Source organism: Poecilia latipinna, unplaced genomic scaffold (genome assembly GCF_001443285.1).
Source record: "Poecilia latipinna isolate Pla-1442-1.1 unplaced genomic scaffold, P_latipinna-1.0 Scaffold1080, whole genome shotgun sequence".
NCBI classification, from domain to species: domain Eukaryota; kingdom Metazoa; phylum Chordata; class Actinopteri; order Cyprinodontiformes; family Poeciliidae; genus Poecilia; species Poecilia latipinna.
The window spans coordinates 43,762-59,003 of NW_015113696.1; the positions used below are offsets into that span (position 1 = coordinate 43,762).

Consider the following 15,242-nt stretch of genomic DNA (forward strand, 5'->3'; position numbering starts at 1 on the left):
ACAAAAAAGCAAGACCTACAGCCGCAAATCATGTGGGAGGGAGAAAAACAGTGGGGGGGGGGGGGGGGGGTGAGTGGGAAAAAAACCCAGCAAGCTAGAAACGGATTGACAAACGATACGGTCAATTTGGTTCACGGCTGACAAATGGCAATATTTACGATCGCAGGGCGACTGATCAGACATAAATCAACAAAGCGTGAAATATGAAAGCTTTACAAGGGTGTTAAATTGCGTTGCTACGTCGAAGCCACCGAGAAACTGATAATCTCCACCGCGGGCTGCTTGGAGGGAAAAAAAAAATGCTGCAGGGGAGAGATTCAATTAGAGCTGTGATGCAGAGAGTTCTTTTGAGCATTTAAAGGAAACAGATCACAATCAGGAGACTGCGTTCAGATCTGCTGATTGCTGCGTCTGGGAGGACAAGCTCTTTATCTTGTATTTATACTGAAGAAGAGTGGCTGTCATTTGTGTTAGTCATCCATAATGTGATGATAACAGTGTTTCAGAATACATTAGGAGCACATCACGCTGTGTCTTGAGGGTTAGATCCTAGCAATATTTAATTAAAGTTTCACTAAAAAGGCCTAATTAGTGAATTAACAAGACTTCTGATGGACTGAGATCAACCTCACTGTCATTATAGGACTCAAAGTGCTTAAAGAAACCTACTTCAGTATATTAGCTTGTTAAACGTGACAATACTAGAAATAAAGCAGTGGCCTCTATGTCCTGTTTGATATTTCATACTGAAAGGACAGAAAAAAGCTCCAGTTAAAAATGGCATGACAAAAGATATGTCCTCGCATTTTAAAGCACCCCAATATTTCTTGTTAGAGTTGAGCTCTATCCGTTTGTTCTCGGCATGTGATTAGCATCCGGAGAAGTCTAAGCTATTATTATGGGCCTTTGAAATATTTTGTCTTGCAATACTTCGGGAACTCTGTAGAAAGAAGGAAAGAAAGAAAGAAAAAAAAGAAAGAAAGACACAATGATAGACGAGATACGAATGAGTTGAGAGTGTGAGCGCTGCTGCTGGCTAACTGTATGCTACTAACGACAGACGTTAGCAGATAACATTCTGTCGGTGCTAAGCTAATGAGCTATTTCACAGTTTTTTAATCAATTCTTTTTAAAACATATGGCTAGATGTTAAGCTTGTGTAAGCATAAGAACCTAATACAAACGTTTATACCTTTCAAGCTATCGGGATCTTTCAAAAGAGCATGTGCGTTCGATGACATGCTAAAATCACAGCGCCATGTAGTGGCCTGGCATGACATTTACAGCGGATTCAAGGTGTCTCGGCGATGCCGTCTAAGAGTGAAATCTTTTCCCACTCAACATCCGAAAATACCAGCAGTTTCCAGTCAGTGGTTTCGTAAATTTGACTTGAGAATAGTTCATTTTCCCATGAACTATATTCCTTACTCATCCAGATCTGGAAAACACTTACAGACTTGAATTACATACCTTTTCCAGTCTTCCCTGCCCACATATTGACCCTACAAACCTACTCCATACTGTTATATATATAAGCAACAGTGTTTTCAAAAGTTGTTACTGGAAACATTGAAGAAGTAGCCTGTCAAAGGAAAGTACAATTCTCATCAGAAAGTGACAAAAAGAAATAAATAAAAAAAATAAAAAAACCCACTTCACTACTGTGAAGAAAACATCTTTCAGCTACAACCATCCAGAAATGCAGTGGGTACAGTACACACCACTGCTGTTATCTGGAAAAAAAAAATCACATTCATCCAATGCAATTTCACAGAGTGTTCTGCCAAATCAAGTTGACACAGAAAATGTCAAAGAACTGTAACTACTCGCCGAGTCTTGACTTTGCCCTTTGTGCTGTTTTTTTTTATTTTTTTAACATGGGGCCCCTCCATTATTACCTCCTCCTCCTCCTGCCTTCATCCCGTCTCCTCTCTTAAACCTGTCACTGCCATCAGGATTGCATTTCTATTCTAGTCACGTTGATCACACCGTTAGTGATTCTGGATGACAATTATTCACACAGAGCAGAGCCATATTCAAGGCGGATCTCTCTCTCTGAAAGATAGCACTTAAAATACCTGAAAAACACAGATCTTGGCTATTTGTGCTTTTGTTTTTTTCACATTTAAATAGAGATGTGGATAATGTGGAGGGAAGGAAAAAAAAAACAAGTGAAGGAAAGACTGGGAATATTCATTTTACACTTAAGAGGCAGCCCAAACAAGCGCTGCAATTTCCATCTCTATAATCTATAACAAGTGGCTTTAATTTGGATGTTAAAGGAGAGTGTTTCCGTATGGTGTCATGGTATAGCACTGAGCAGAAACCATACAGTAACATCCCTGAGTGCGACGAGGATAATGAGGAGGCTTTTTAACCTGGCAACCTGATGAGCTTCGAGCCTGCGGAGAAAGGCTTGAAACCGTGCCCAACTTCTCAGCTTCCCAAGAGGCTTTTCAAAATTCAATAAATAACATCTGTAGGCGATGTTGGGTGCAGACCGAGCGAGTGCGTCATAACAGAGAGCGGGGCTGAACAAAGAAACCATGACGACTGCCTGGTTTCCATAGCAACTGCTGCAAGGCCTGGAGAGTATAATAGCACATCAATCACTGTCCAAAAGGAACTTCATTATCAGCAAAAAATAAACCTTTAGGATCTTTTTTACTGTTAAATTGCCGGTCAACTCACCTCAAAGCCCAGCTCTTTGGCAAACGTGGCCGCTTCCTGGAAGAGATGAAACACACACACATACACGCACACACGCACACACGCACAGAGACACACACAAATGAGCAGTTAATTACAGAGTCACAAAACAGAGCACAATGTCCAACCACAGACGTGAAGTGAAGACATCTCGTTTCCCCCTCGGCTCCTCACATGTCACATGAGAATAAGTAACCTGAGTTAGCATCGCTCTGCCAGCTCCTGATTTAATAGGCAGGCAGCCCACCCCATTTAACTATTATCAGACATCATCTCATCTTACCGCAGCAGCGTGAGATAACACTACATCAGCCTGGAGGCTTGAAACAACCACTGAAACCATGAATATGTGTTGGTATGTGGGAATCCCCCATCCTGCAGCCATTCAGCGCCTCGTATAAATAGGTCGCTTTAGACTCTGAACAGGTGCACTTTGCATACCAATACTTTTTCTTATTTAGGTTACATCGTTTCCCTAAACATGCAAACTTTCAAATGCTTTTTAGAGCACTAAATCTTTAGCTTTCAAGATGTACAGCTAAAAGCAGATACTTTGATATACCACAGCAATATACCATAACTTATTTTTTCTTTGTATGAAATTAAGTTACACTTTCCATGTCTTATGTCCATTAGGATAATCAAAATGATTATTAGTTTTGACAAATTCAGCAGTTTACATATCTCTTGCTTCCATTGAGATGTACATACTGAGTCGGAATACTATTTTATGTTCTGGCGTATTCAGGAGAGCGTTTCCACCCGGACTCTGATTGTCCAGCGGCCCTACAACTCTTCGACCCTATACAACTTTACGTGTAATTTCCAGAAGCCTAGAGGTGCAGTATTTGTCAAACACTTATATGCAAGTACACAAGATCTTGGAAAAATACTTTGTGACGATTCTGGTCGAGGGTAATAAAAAAATTCTTAAAATTCTAAAAATGTTAGAAATTGAGATTCAGAGCACAAACAAACTTTCAGATTTGTTTTAATGTAGAATAAACTACAGATTATTCTATCTTTAACTACTAGGCTTTTAAACAATGGATATTAATCTTAATAATTGTTAAGCAGAATAAAGCACTCCTGAAAAGAAAAAAAATCCCATTACATTTATAGTTTTGTATTTTAAAATGAAATAAATGTAGTCTTCAGTGTCTTGTAAACGGTTCTTTCATGACAGCAAGTGTCGGCGCCGGTTCTCCTCTTCGAGTGGAAACAGCTGCTCATTAAAGGTGATCAGTCATGTGAGGTACATGTTTGGCATGTCAGGATTTATTTACAAAAAGTGCTTAAATTGTCTGGTTTAACTCTTTGTGTACCTTACCAGAGGAAAAAGCTGTTTAATTTTTCGAAAAACAGGGAAATTGTTCTCCTACTTCTACTCAATTTCAGTCAGCTTTTTTAAAGCAAAGCTAATTATTTTTGTTAACTTAAAAGAAAGAAAAATGATATGGCTTACAGTTCTTTTATCTGCAAAATGGGTAGAGAATGTGCAGAATCAAACATGGTAATTTTAAATGCCAGTAAAGAGACGTGTGTCTGCAGGTTGACATCACTGCTTACTTCACTGGCAGCTGCAGTGTTGGGGAATATTCGGCGTGACCAAAAGCTGCCTCTTTTATCGACTGGATGCATTTCTATAATTTTATGGATCGAATTGGTTCCAACCCTGCCCCCTTCAGTCTGTATTCAGTTTCCTTTTCCAATCGATTTCTGAGCAGAAGTTCCCAGATGGTTCCATGTCACAAACCATCTGGCAGGTCAGGTTACCTTTGGTTACCAGATGGCATGTAATGGCAAAGTCAAAGTCTACAATGAGCAATGTAATCCAAATTCATGCTGTACATCTATTTTTTATTTTGTTTTGTTTTTTTTGTCAACAATCATACTTAGATCTCTGGCTGTATAAACGTGTCTTGAAACAACAGAAAAGTACAAAATGTAGAAAACACTCAAGCTGTGAGGAGCTTTTCAAATCCATTGAAATACCTACTCTCCTGCTCTGCATGCATGCTTGATGCATGTGCAACATTTTTGTGAGTTTTTGCAAATGCTTAGGTCTCTAAAAAGCTGTAAGAGTGACATGCACAATTATTGCAAGAATAAAGTTTACTACAGACACAGTTGTTAGGAAAGGAGTTTTGATTTCTCTTTGCATTAGAGAAACAATGATGATCACAAATGGAAGAAAAACGACACCCAATCTGAAAGCTACCATATATATATATATATATATATATATATATATATATATATATATATATATATATATATATATATATATATACACACATGTAAAATTACAGTTTTTGGCACATATAGCCAATCCCCACTGTGTTTGCCTCAAAACACGTTTAAATTTCTCCGTAGGGTATTAGATTGATAAGCTAGTGCTGGTGCACCCACGCAATAAACTCAATGTTTTACGAACTAAGCTGAAAATCTGGAGACTGTGCCATCACTACTTTTTATCTCTTGCAGGTTGATGCCCAAATTTAGCATTCCGGTGAGAAAAATCATTACTCTTCAGTTATTTTTAGTGGGGTTCTTGGGTGTCTTATCATTTATACAGCTTGTGCAATTGAGATCTGAGATCTCATTTACAAGAGGGACCTGTCCTGTCCCCACTTTTATTCTTTCTTTCTTTTTTTTTTAAACAAATATTTTTTTGATTTTGATTCAAAACTGCATGTACTTGTCGGGACATGCAAAGCACAGACACAAGTAGAAGGTGTAAAAATAACAATATACGTCATTTGCCATGGTTATAATAGTGTTATATGATTTACACTATTCACCTCATTCTACGTTTAACTGAAGACAGAAACAAGCTACTTCTCAGTTAGGAACGATGCCGTAAATCATGAGCGACAACCTAGTTCGCCAAGCACACTTCTGACCTCAGACGGGTCTGTAAGTTGGCTTTATGATTCTAAATAATCCAATTACGTGCAGAAGTGGGATGGGTGTTTGCGTGACCTTGGGGAGAGGTTGACATCTCGCTCCTCAAACAGAAGGGGAGGAGATGACATGGAACAATAAGGTTACAGGTCCCTGGAGGGAGCCCTCATGGCTCTCTCTCTCTCTCTCTTTCTCTGCTTTGGATCAACTTCACAGCAACAGCAATATGTCAACTCATCACCCCCACCCCACCCATCCTGTCCACAATTAGCAGATATAGTCAAAGGGCTGTTTTATAATCATTTAAAGTAACCATGTCTTCACATTTCACCTCACTTTGCCTTTTCAATCCATCGAAGGTTCAGGTCTCACATTTGTTTTCCTTTATTTATGACCACATATTGACTTTTCTCCTCAGGAGCGCTCAATCACTGACAAACGATGAGGCTTCTCGTGGAGACATGAGCGGCTTAGAAAACACCCTGTTAAAACTGTTGTATTTCACAACAAAGCATTTAAAAGAGAAACATAAATGAAGGCTGCAGCAACGATGGTGCCGCTGAGCAGCACATGGCTCTGATTCACCCTCCCTCTAGTTAGCAGCTATAATATTTGTGAGAAAAGCCTTTCGAGTGTGTGTGGGCGTCAGGAGAAAAGATAATTGAAGCAATATCTATGAGCCACATGTGTACACTGTAATCCTTTTCAGGAATTTATTAATTTCTATCAGTTGCTGTGAATTCCAACATCAGAAATATTTGTAATATAAGCTTAGCTAAACCTCGTGTATAAACACTGTATGGCAGTAAATATGTAATTACCAGGACTGAACATGCAAGCCAATAAAACAGAGCACATAGGTAATTAAAGTCGCAATTCCTTAAGGAGCTTATGGCATTAATATTCAAAAAATATCCTGTTCCAGGCTGCGCATGTTTCGCATTTGACATGTGCTTGTTTTGGTATGTTGTGGTAGACGGCTTCCAAATGACGTCCCATGTGCTTCTGCAGCTGTTGCAACAATGACAAGTGCCTTAAAGTGACATCTGGGCAGAATCCTCGCGCACTCAAAAAAAGCATCTTGTTTGTTCTGAGATTGCCGTGATTGCATGCTCGCTTTTGACGATCTGCTGCCGAGTCGGATTCCGGAGAAAGAGAGAGTCGGAGAAAGGGCCGTGGCAGATTTCAGGGCCCGCGCGTTCTCCGCCTTTTCTCCTCTTTGGGCAAAGAAGGTAAAAGATAACAAGGCAGCCTGAGTGCATGAGCCCCTCTGAAGCCGGAGTTATTATGAAGCTATCAAAATGTGTGAGATGTTGCCGCTGTCAAAGGCTTAAACAGGCAGAGGGATATTTTTAGAGACCTTAAGCTAATAATCCAGAGCCCAGTCAGAGGGGTGGAGGGGGTCTATCATTTCTTGCCAAGCAAAATGGATGTGGATATGCACACTTCATGCAAGGGCCAGTTCACAAAGCATCACCAGCCTTGACAACTGACATGAACATATTTGGCTTTGTTTGGAAACCATCTATCCATGAACAGTATCCTGTGTACGCTCTGAATTTACTCTTACTGTATTGTTCAGCCACTGAATCATATGTTACTGCATATTTTTATTAGGGATGCAATGAAATCTTGTGGTACAATATTGGCACTATATTGAAACATAATATTTATATACAGGCAAGTAAGTGTAAGCTATTCCTAAGAGCCTTGAATATGAAGCTAAGTGCTTTACACTTGAAACCTTGTCACTATATTGGATGTCCGTGAATAGCTGAATGCTAATACTTGAGAATGCTAAAAAAGCTTATAACTGCCTATTATGCCACAAATCTAAACTTATTTTAATAGTTAAAGCATCAAATATACCATAATATGCGAAACACACAACAGAAATAGTCATGGGACTACCACATAAGCTAATCGGCACCCAGCAAAATGAACGGTGTTCCTACACTGGCTGCTTTGCAAATGCCAGCCAGTTGCATTGCATCAAGGTATTTCAGCTTCCCACGCTTCATTTCATTTTGAATATTTGAAACATGCCCCTCAAATAGGCAAATTTTTTTCGAACAACTCAAGAGTCACATTCACAGAAAAATCCACGGATACGTTACTCCGTAACAGTGAGCCACCGTACTGTATATCTGGGACTCTTATTTTGAAGTAAGGCAGGAAGTAAGGTCCTACTCTAACAGGGCACCGTTGGGATGTGGTGCCATGAAGAATTAAGGTGGTTCTGAAAACAAAAGAGGGTCGAACCATTTACTAACAATATACTAACTAACAAGGCATTTTGCCAATAATAGTTTTGATAATCAAGATTTACAAAGTAGAGGTTAAGCAGTATGTTAAGAGAAAAAACTAGCTGACTCATGCATGTAGGGTTGGAACTGGTTTCCCACATAGCAACAAAAAGTCAGCATTGCTTGTTATTTTCTAGGCACTGAAGAACTTGCTTTATTTTGGTTACTTTCCATCTCAGTCATTATTGTCAAGCCTAAGTCAATGTTTTGTCTTTACTTTTTGACATCAAACCAACTCCGAGAGGTTTTGCAAAAGTCTTCTGAGAAGTAAAGTCTACGAACAAACTTTCTCCCGGGGACATTTGGTCCCTTAAAATCCACTGTAAATAATTACTCAAGGCAGTCAAAGAAGCCTTCAATAAGTGATGTCTTCTGATCTTTTGGCATCAGTCAACAAGCAGAGAACTCAACGCCACGTCCAACTGATAGAGAACTACAATTTAATTTAAAGCATAGCTGTGGTAAAAGGAGAAAATCCAAAAAACAAACAAACAAACAAAAAAACCCGTTAGTTCTTTTACACATCAACTAACTTGGATGAAAAAATAAAAAAAAAATCTGTTGGCCTTAAATGCTCATTATATTCATTGGCCTGTCAGCGGTTCAGTTAAAAGACATTTCTTTTTGGCACATAAGTGAAGACCAAAACCAGAGAAAAGATACAAGCTATTGGCTTCCAGGGTAAAACAGCAGAAATAACAAGCATTTAGATTTTTCTCGCGCTCGTGACAAGTTGTTGAGCATATGTCACACCAGAACCGAGAGAAGGGAAAAAAAAAATCCAATTTCAGTGTTTCCCAAAGAATCCAAATCAAAGAACAAACCTCGGTGCTAAGGTTAATAAATGTTGATAAGCTGGAAAGTGTAACTCCCCGGGGCCCTTCGGAAAATAAGCATTTGCTTGACCGTGTTAGCCCCAGCTGAGGCAGAGGCAGAAATTGAATTGTATTTGACACTTTGTGCGAAGGGGACACGACACTGAGGAGGGTATAGCCCTGACAAGCTATTTGCAACAATAAATCTGTTTTCTTCTACCTCTCCGTGTGTTTCAGTAAGAGTTCTGTTTTAAAGAGTCTATCTGGGCTATTTCAAGGGAGAACAAAATGAAAATGTTTCCTTTTTAAACTGCGGGAGACAAAAGGAGGGCACATTATCGGCTGGAAATGACGAATCACTCAGTGTAGAAACCTTTTAAACTAAAGTTAGCATGACTGGGTTATGACATGTCAAATGATTCAGCCAATTATCGCTACTTACAGTTATATATATAAATATAACAATGGCAAATGACATATTTTTCACATTCTCGCATGCTAGCCAAGGCGTCACTGGGATGAGCCAGACAGCTTTTATAAATGCCTGGTGAAACAGCATATGCCATTTCATGCTTGTGCTTTTAGTCAGATTATTACATTAAAGCGCTCCCGATTGATATGTAATCAAAATGATGTCACTGGATAGGACTGACAGCGGCTTTAATGAAGCTCTAGGCAATTGTTGAGTTTTTTTTCTAGATTTTGTTAAAAGCACCTTAAATTTTACCTTCAGTAGATAAAGCTTTTGGCATGTTCATTCTGTGTTGAGATAGATTATATCACCATTTAAAAGTTAATCTATCACACTTATTAAACACTTATTGTTGGCTATTAACAGATTAAATGCGTAAGGCAGTGTAAATAAAAACAGCATTCATTCAAACAACTTTTCACACCACTGTAGTTAATATTACGGAGCTATTTTTACTGGAAACGCTTTACATGTTTTGTTCTCCGTATGTTTCACACAGACACGTCATTGGTGTTTCACCACCTCCAACTCTTGTCTCCCATCATCATTGGCTTCTGTCTAAATTACAGCCCAATACAAACAGCACAAAAGTTTAAAGGTTCGTGAACAAGCGTTTGCATAAATAGTAATAAAGTTTTTGGACCTGCAGTTCACAGCTTAGCTGTTAGCTTCATCTTTCAGGACCGACTAATCCGGATAGTAAATGGAGACGCTAAAAGAGTTATCTAAGATCGCAACTGCTTTTACCTTTGAACACAAACTCAATTTAAAAATCCTCTACAATTCCTTCGACAAAACGGTTCAGCCATGTTATCTGAAAACAACCAAATGCGATTATTATTATGATGATGCTAGCTGAAGGCAGCGCTTTGGGTGGAAAGACATTAACTTGCTCCCGTGCAGGACGGATTCAGAGGAATAAATCACCTGTGTGCCGAGCCCTCCTCCTGCAGCAACCCTAACCCTAACCCCGAGAACGTAGCAATCCAGCGTAAGCACGACGGGCCACAAACATGAAGGCAAACACACACAGGAGCAACACATGCCACGGAGGCAGGAGTCGCTTTACCTGCCTCTGGAAATTTACTCTCGCTGCAGCTGGTGGTATTTCACTTGGATACATTACTTGGCTATTAGGCACCAAGTTCTAAAACTCTGATACCATCGCATATTTGTAACCCTTTTGTTGTTGCAGATAGATTTACATCTGCTATTCACAGCCAATTTAGCCAGATTCCTTGAAAAAGCCTGGTGGAGCTCTCAAACCTGCAACCACAAGCTGTGTTCTTATCTCTGTTTTCACAATGCCTGAAATCAAAGTTGTAAAACAGCATTTAAAATGCATAATAACTGCAATTATTTTAAAAATAAATTTTTTTTTTTTTTTTTTTGTTCCAGCATAAAAAAAGCATTTCCCAGAAGTTACGCCACAGAGGTGAAATTCTGAACAGCAAAAAAAAAAAAGAAAAAAAAAAAAAAAAAAAATCGTCTGAAATCTTCATGTTGATCTCAAGTATTGATCTAAACGTAAAAGATTGATTACAAACAACTTAATTCTATAAAACATTCTAATAGGATGATAATCCTGACATAAAAACCTACTACTATGATTATACTATTAAAGCATAAATTACTCGTACATCAAGAATCCTTTTAAATTTTTTACGCACTTAAAAATGTTTGATAAGGAATTGATGTGAAAGACCTCGGAGTTGAGGCATTAGTGAAGTGATGTTCTTAGTGTTTTTAATAGATATAAACCTGAAAAGTGTGGCTTGCCTTACCATTCGATAGAAGTGCAGAAAATAATCCTGGGGATTCTGAATCCCAGGGTTCAGAACTCAAATCCTGAGTATTTTGAACGCAAAATACTATTTTTGAGTATTTTAAAATCGATTTTAAATTGCACTTAAGTTGTATATCTTTGCTGCTCCTATTTGCAGGCACAATGAACCCACTCTGCCACCGTAGAATATTGTTTTGCCCATCGTGTGTATATTGAATAATTCTTTTATAAAAGAATTAAAAACATATAAATACGTTTTTATTCAAGAAAAAAGACAGGAAGTAAGTTCGTTTCTGAATCAAATTGTGATCCTGAAAATCGTAACTGAACTAGATCGCTAGATACTGAAAGATTCACATTTCTACGATCTAACCACCTCACTTTGATACCTCACAGCTAAATCCAATGCAAATATTTTAAATAATGTCAGTTATCCATTTTCTGTATAAATATAGCTGATCTGTGAAGAGCTTTGTTAGAGAACATCTTCACAGAGGTGAAGACTAATCATGAATCATGAATCTTGATCTTCATAATTCATGAAGACCAAGAATCATAACAAACAGGTCGGGGAGAAAGCTGTGAAAAAAGCTTATGCAGGGTTAGGCTACAGCACAACATCTCAAATGCTTTAATGACTCTGGAGAAGGTGCGGAGATGAGTTGACTGGAAAACTGTTAGTCACGCACACCAAAAAGAGAGACAACAACAATGCCATGGTTTAAAGGAAGTCATTAGAGGTCACGTTTAAAGTTTGCCACAACCAAAGAAGAGGAAACAGCAAACATGTGGAGCAACATCTTCTGGTCAGAAGAGACCAAAGCTTAGCTATTTATTTGAGATGCAAAACATTATGTGTGGTGAGAACAGTTCACATAGACCTGAACAAACCACCGGCATTGTAAAACATGTTGGTGGTTGGACAGCAGAGCACAGATCACAAGCAGACGGCCACAAACTGGTGTAGATAAAAGCATATTAAACTCTTCAAATGGCTTAATCGAAGTAAAGACCTAAATTCAAATCAAAATATGTGGAAAGACTTTTTGTTTAAAGTTCTATATCTAACTTAACTGAGCTTGAGCAATGTTGGGTAACACTTTATTTGAAGGGGTGTACATAAGACTGACATGACACTGTCATGGCAACTTTACATTAAATTGTCATTATTTACAAAATCATGCGAAGTTGGCATTTTTAATGGACTTTAAATGAAACGTTTAGAGCAACTTTGCATTAAAAGTGTCATTATTTACCAAATGCCACTTCATGACAAGTGTCATATACATTCATAAAGACTCCTTCGTGTTCATCACAGGTGTTATGTCATGTTTATGACAGTGTCATGTCAGACTTATGCACACCCCTTCAAACAAAGTGTTACCCAATGTTGCAAACGGGAAAAAAATGTCATGCAATGGATGTACAACATGGGATGGTGATGCAGACTGTTGGGTGGTAACATAGATTGACCTTGTTAGACACACACACACACGCACATGCACACACACACACATATATATTAAACTACCTGACTATGATGAGGATGCATCATAGACACAGTAATGTTTTCAAAGTACAGTCCTCTGCTTTGTTCTAGACACAAAACCAAACACCAGTTAAATGTAATTTTAGTGACAATACAAATCTGACTCCTAACATTACTAGTTTTTTCACCGTCATGTTTTATGAAGTAAAGTTCCGAGTCTGACAACTTGAGGTTACCTTGTTAATTAGCAAAAAGAAAAAAAAAAAAAAATGTACGAGGCTGCTTATTTTACCAACATACCTGATAAATCTCAGAGCTGACATTTGAGCAGTCAGAGGTGCTTCTGTAGAATCAAAACAATGACACAAAACAGATACGCCAGTGTGTTTGTTTGCAATAGTTCAGAATTGTTTGCAGAAAACCCATCAATCCCACTGTCTGTCTTGAAACCAAACCTTTTTTTTAAATCGTCGTATATCTTGAAACCACAAGATTCAAGACAGAAGCCAGACTATTCACATTCAACAACAGTTTAGATATACAGTTCTAAAACGTAAAAGTTAAATCTCACCCTTCTTAAAATTGTTTAACGCTAAATGTTTCATCAAAGGCCAAAAGAAAACAACACCAATTTCTCCCATTTTGGTTGGCCAGCTTGCAACTGAAAACAGGCCGAGTTTTGTCCCTAGCTCGGCATCGCTCTTCTCACAAATTGTTTGACAACTTCCAAAATTGTGTTGTTGAAGGCAATAAAAACTCTGAAATTAAATGTTTGCTCATATCTCTGCACATTGCCAAGGCTCCCTGGAGATGAGGGCCGCTGGTCTACTTGAGGTTTGGCAGACCAGTCGCAAAGCCCGGTAAATCCCGGTCAATGAATATCTCAACCGCTCCACCACTGTGTGTCTACAGCAATGCTACAATACAACTGAGACCACAGCAGGTCAATCCACATGCTTGATCCACTTATCAGGACACTGCTTATCAGGATCACCAAAGTCATGTTGCCTGCCAGAGAAATAAATTCAGTCACCAACTGCTGCAGGAAGAGAATGTAGGGGACTGTTCACCACATGCCCTGAACTGGCGTTTTTAGACCAAAGGAGTTTCCGTTACAACCCTGACTAGTCCTGAAGCAATTTCTTAACTAATTTAATGGAAAAATAAGTTGGGTTCAAGTCATTTTTATAAACTGGAGAAAGAAAAATGTGTATCTGTGAAGCCCTGAACTTATAGTACAATACAGTACAGTAAAACAGTACAGAAATATTTTTTTTTGACAGCGAGAGATATGTCAAAGCATTTTAATGGAAAGTTGAGTGGAATGAAAAAGTATGATAGAGAAAATGTGCATAATTAACAGAGACAACTGAAACCTCAAGAGGAATGTGAGGCAAAACAGATTCAGGAGTTTGAATCTGTTTTACTGTTTTGTTTGACTTCAGTCAGTGCTTCAAGAGGCACCGCACAAACGTGTATCCACGACGGGTGTTGCACTCCTTTTGTTAAGGCTTTGAGAGTACGGGGGAAGATTGGAGAGGGATGGAATCTCAAGATCAAGTTTTTCCACAATCTATAATGACTTGAAGAAACCACGTCGTCTGCTCCTGGTAAAACACGTTTTATCAGGTGGTCGAAAGTCAGTGCAGCTCCCTACCAGAGCATTTTACCATGCTGTGAGATTCTTACTGGAAATGTAAATTTCATTTTTCAGTTGAACTTGCCCCCTGCCGCCACGCCTAAAACTATCAACACCTCGCTTAATGACCATGGTTTTACTGGCTGTACTGATGCAGTAATTCATGTAAAAGGAGCCAAGTATTAAGTGAATATACTGTGCAGTAGAAGGACATACTTTCCAGTAATTTGACAGTGATAAAAAAAGTCCTTTTATTTTATTGGTCTGATGTAATAGTCACATTTTCTGTGAAACCATCAAAATAACAAAAAAAGAAAAATTCCTTTATGTCATGAATCTATAAAGTTTTACTTTTGCATTAAACTAGTGACATAAATTAGCACTTCAATGACAGATAATCTAAATAAAAAGGTTCTTCGATGACAAAGTTAAAAGAAATAACTGGAAATTGCTGCTAAAATTTGTCCATTCTTCAGCTTTCCTGTCACCAGTTTTATCTGAGGTCTCTCCAACCAGTCCATTACCCACTTATAAGAGCAGCGTCTGATTCCATCAGTCTCCGTTTACCTACAGGGGCAGGAGAGAGGTCTGGAGCCCACAGGGACAGCAGCTAACCCCCCTCCTGCTCAGGTCTAAAGGTTAAACAATCGGAAACATGTGCAGCACATAAATATCTTCACCGATAGCAATCTCGGCACAAAAAAAACAGGGTTTGCATAAGGGACTCTGAACAGAGGATGTAACCTCAGATAGCGCTAAAACGACTGGGCAGCCGTTCTGCCTTTGGAGCCTAATGGAAGCTGTGGCAGCGGCAGGCGCAGCGCCGCGGAGGGGGGAGTTCGTTTATCAGTCTTTATCAGCACTGAAGGCCTCTATCACACATCTCACCTCTGAGCTCTGACGAGAGGTCAGCAAACAATGCAGGACTACCGGAAAGTCGCTATCTCTCAAGGAAGTGGATAAAGGATTAAGGGTGGATGAAGCAGTTTGCTTAACGAACAAAGTTCACGCAGCACGTTTTAACAACTGGTAAATCTCATTACGCTGATATTTCCAGCTGGTTTATTTTCCGTTCCTCTGAGTTGTTAGTCAGAGTCGGAATATGCAACGTTCTGGGAT

General features: G+C 38.9%; 2 protein-coding genes across 6 annotated transcripts in view; both read right to left on the reverse strand.

The window, feature by feature from the left end:
* The window catches only part of LOC106959444 (histone acetyltransferase KAT6B-like), a 192,207-nt gene that overhangs the window by 42,604 nt on the left and 134,361 nt on the right, over positions 1-15,242 (reverse strand). The gene's annotated exons all lie outside the window — the stretch shown is intronic.
* adkb (adenosine kinase b) overlaps positions 1-15,242 on the reverse strand; it is a 179,619-nt gene that overhangs the window by 28,054 nt on the left and 136,323 nt on the right. For all 5 annotated transcript variants that reach the window (XR_001427353.1, XM_015052011.1, XM_015052008.1 and 2 more), the window contains one exon: positions 2,692-2,727. Coding sequence is in view for 4 of the 5 variants with exons in the window: in XM_015052011.1 (XP_014907497.1) it covers positions 2,692-2,727 (36 nt within the window). In the remaining variant the exon portion in view is untranslated. The remainder of the gene's footprint in view (positions 1-2,691; positions 2,728-15,242) is intronic.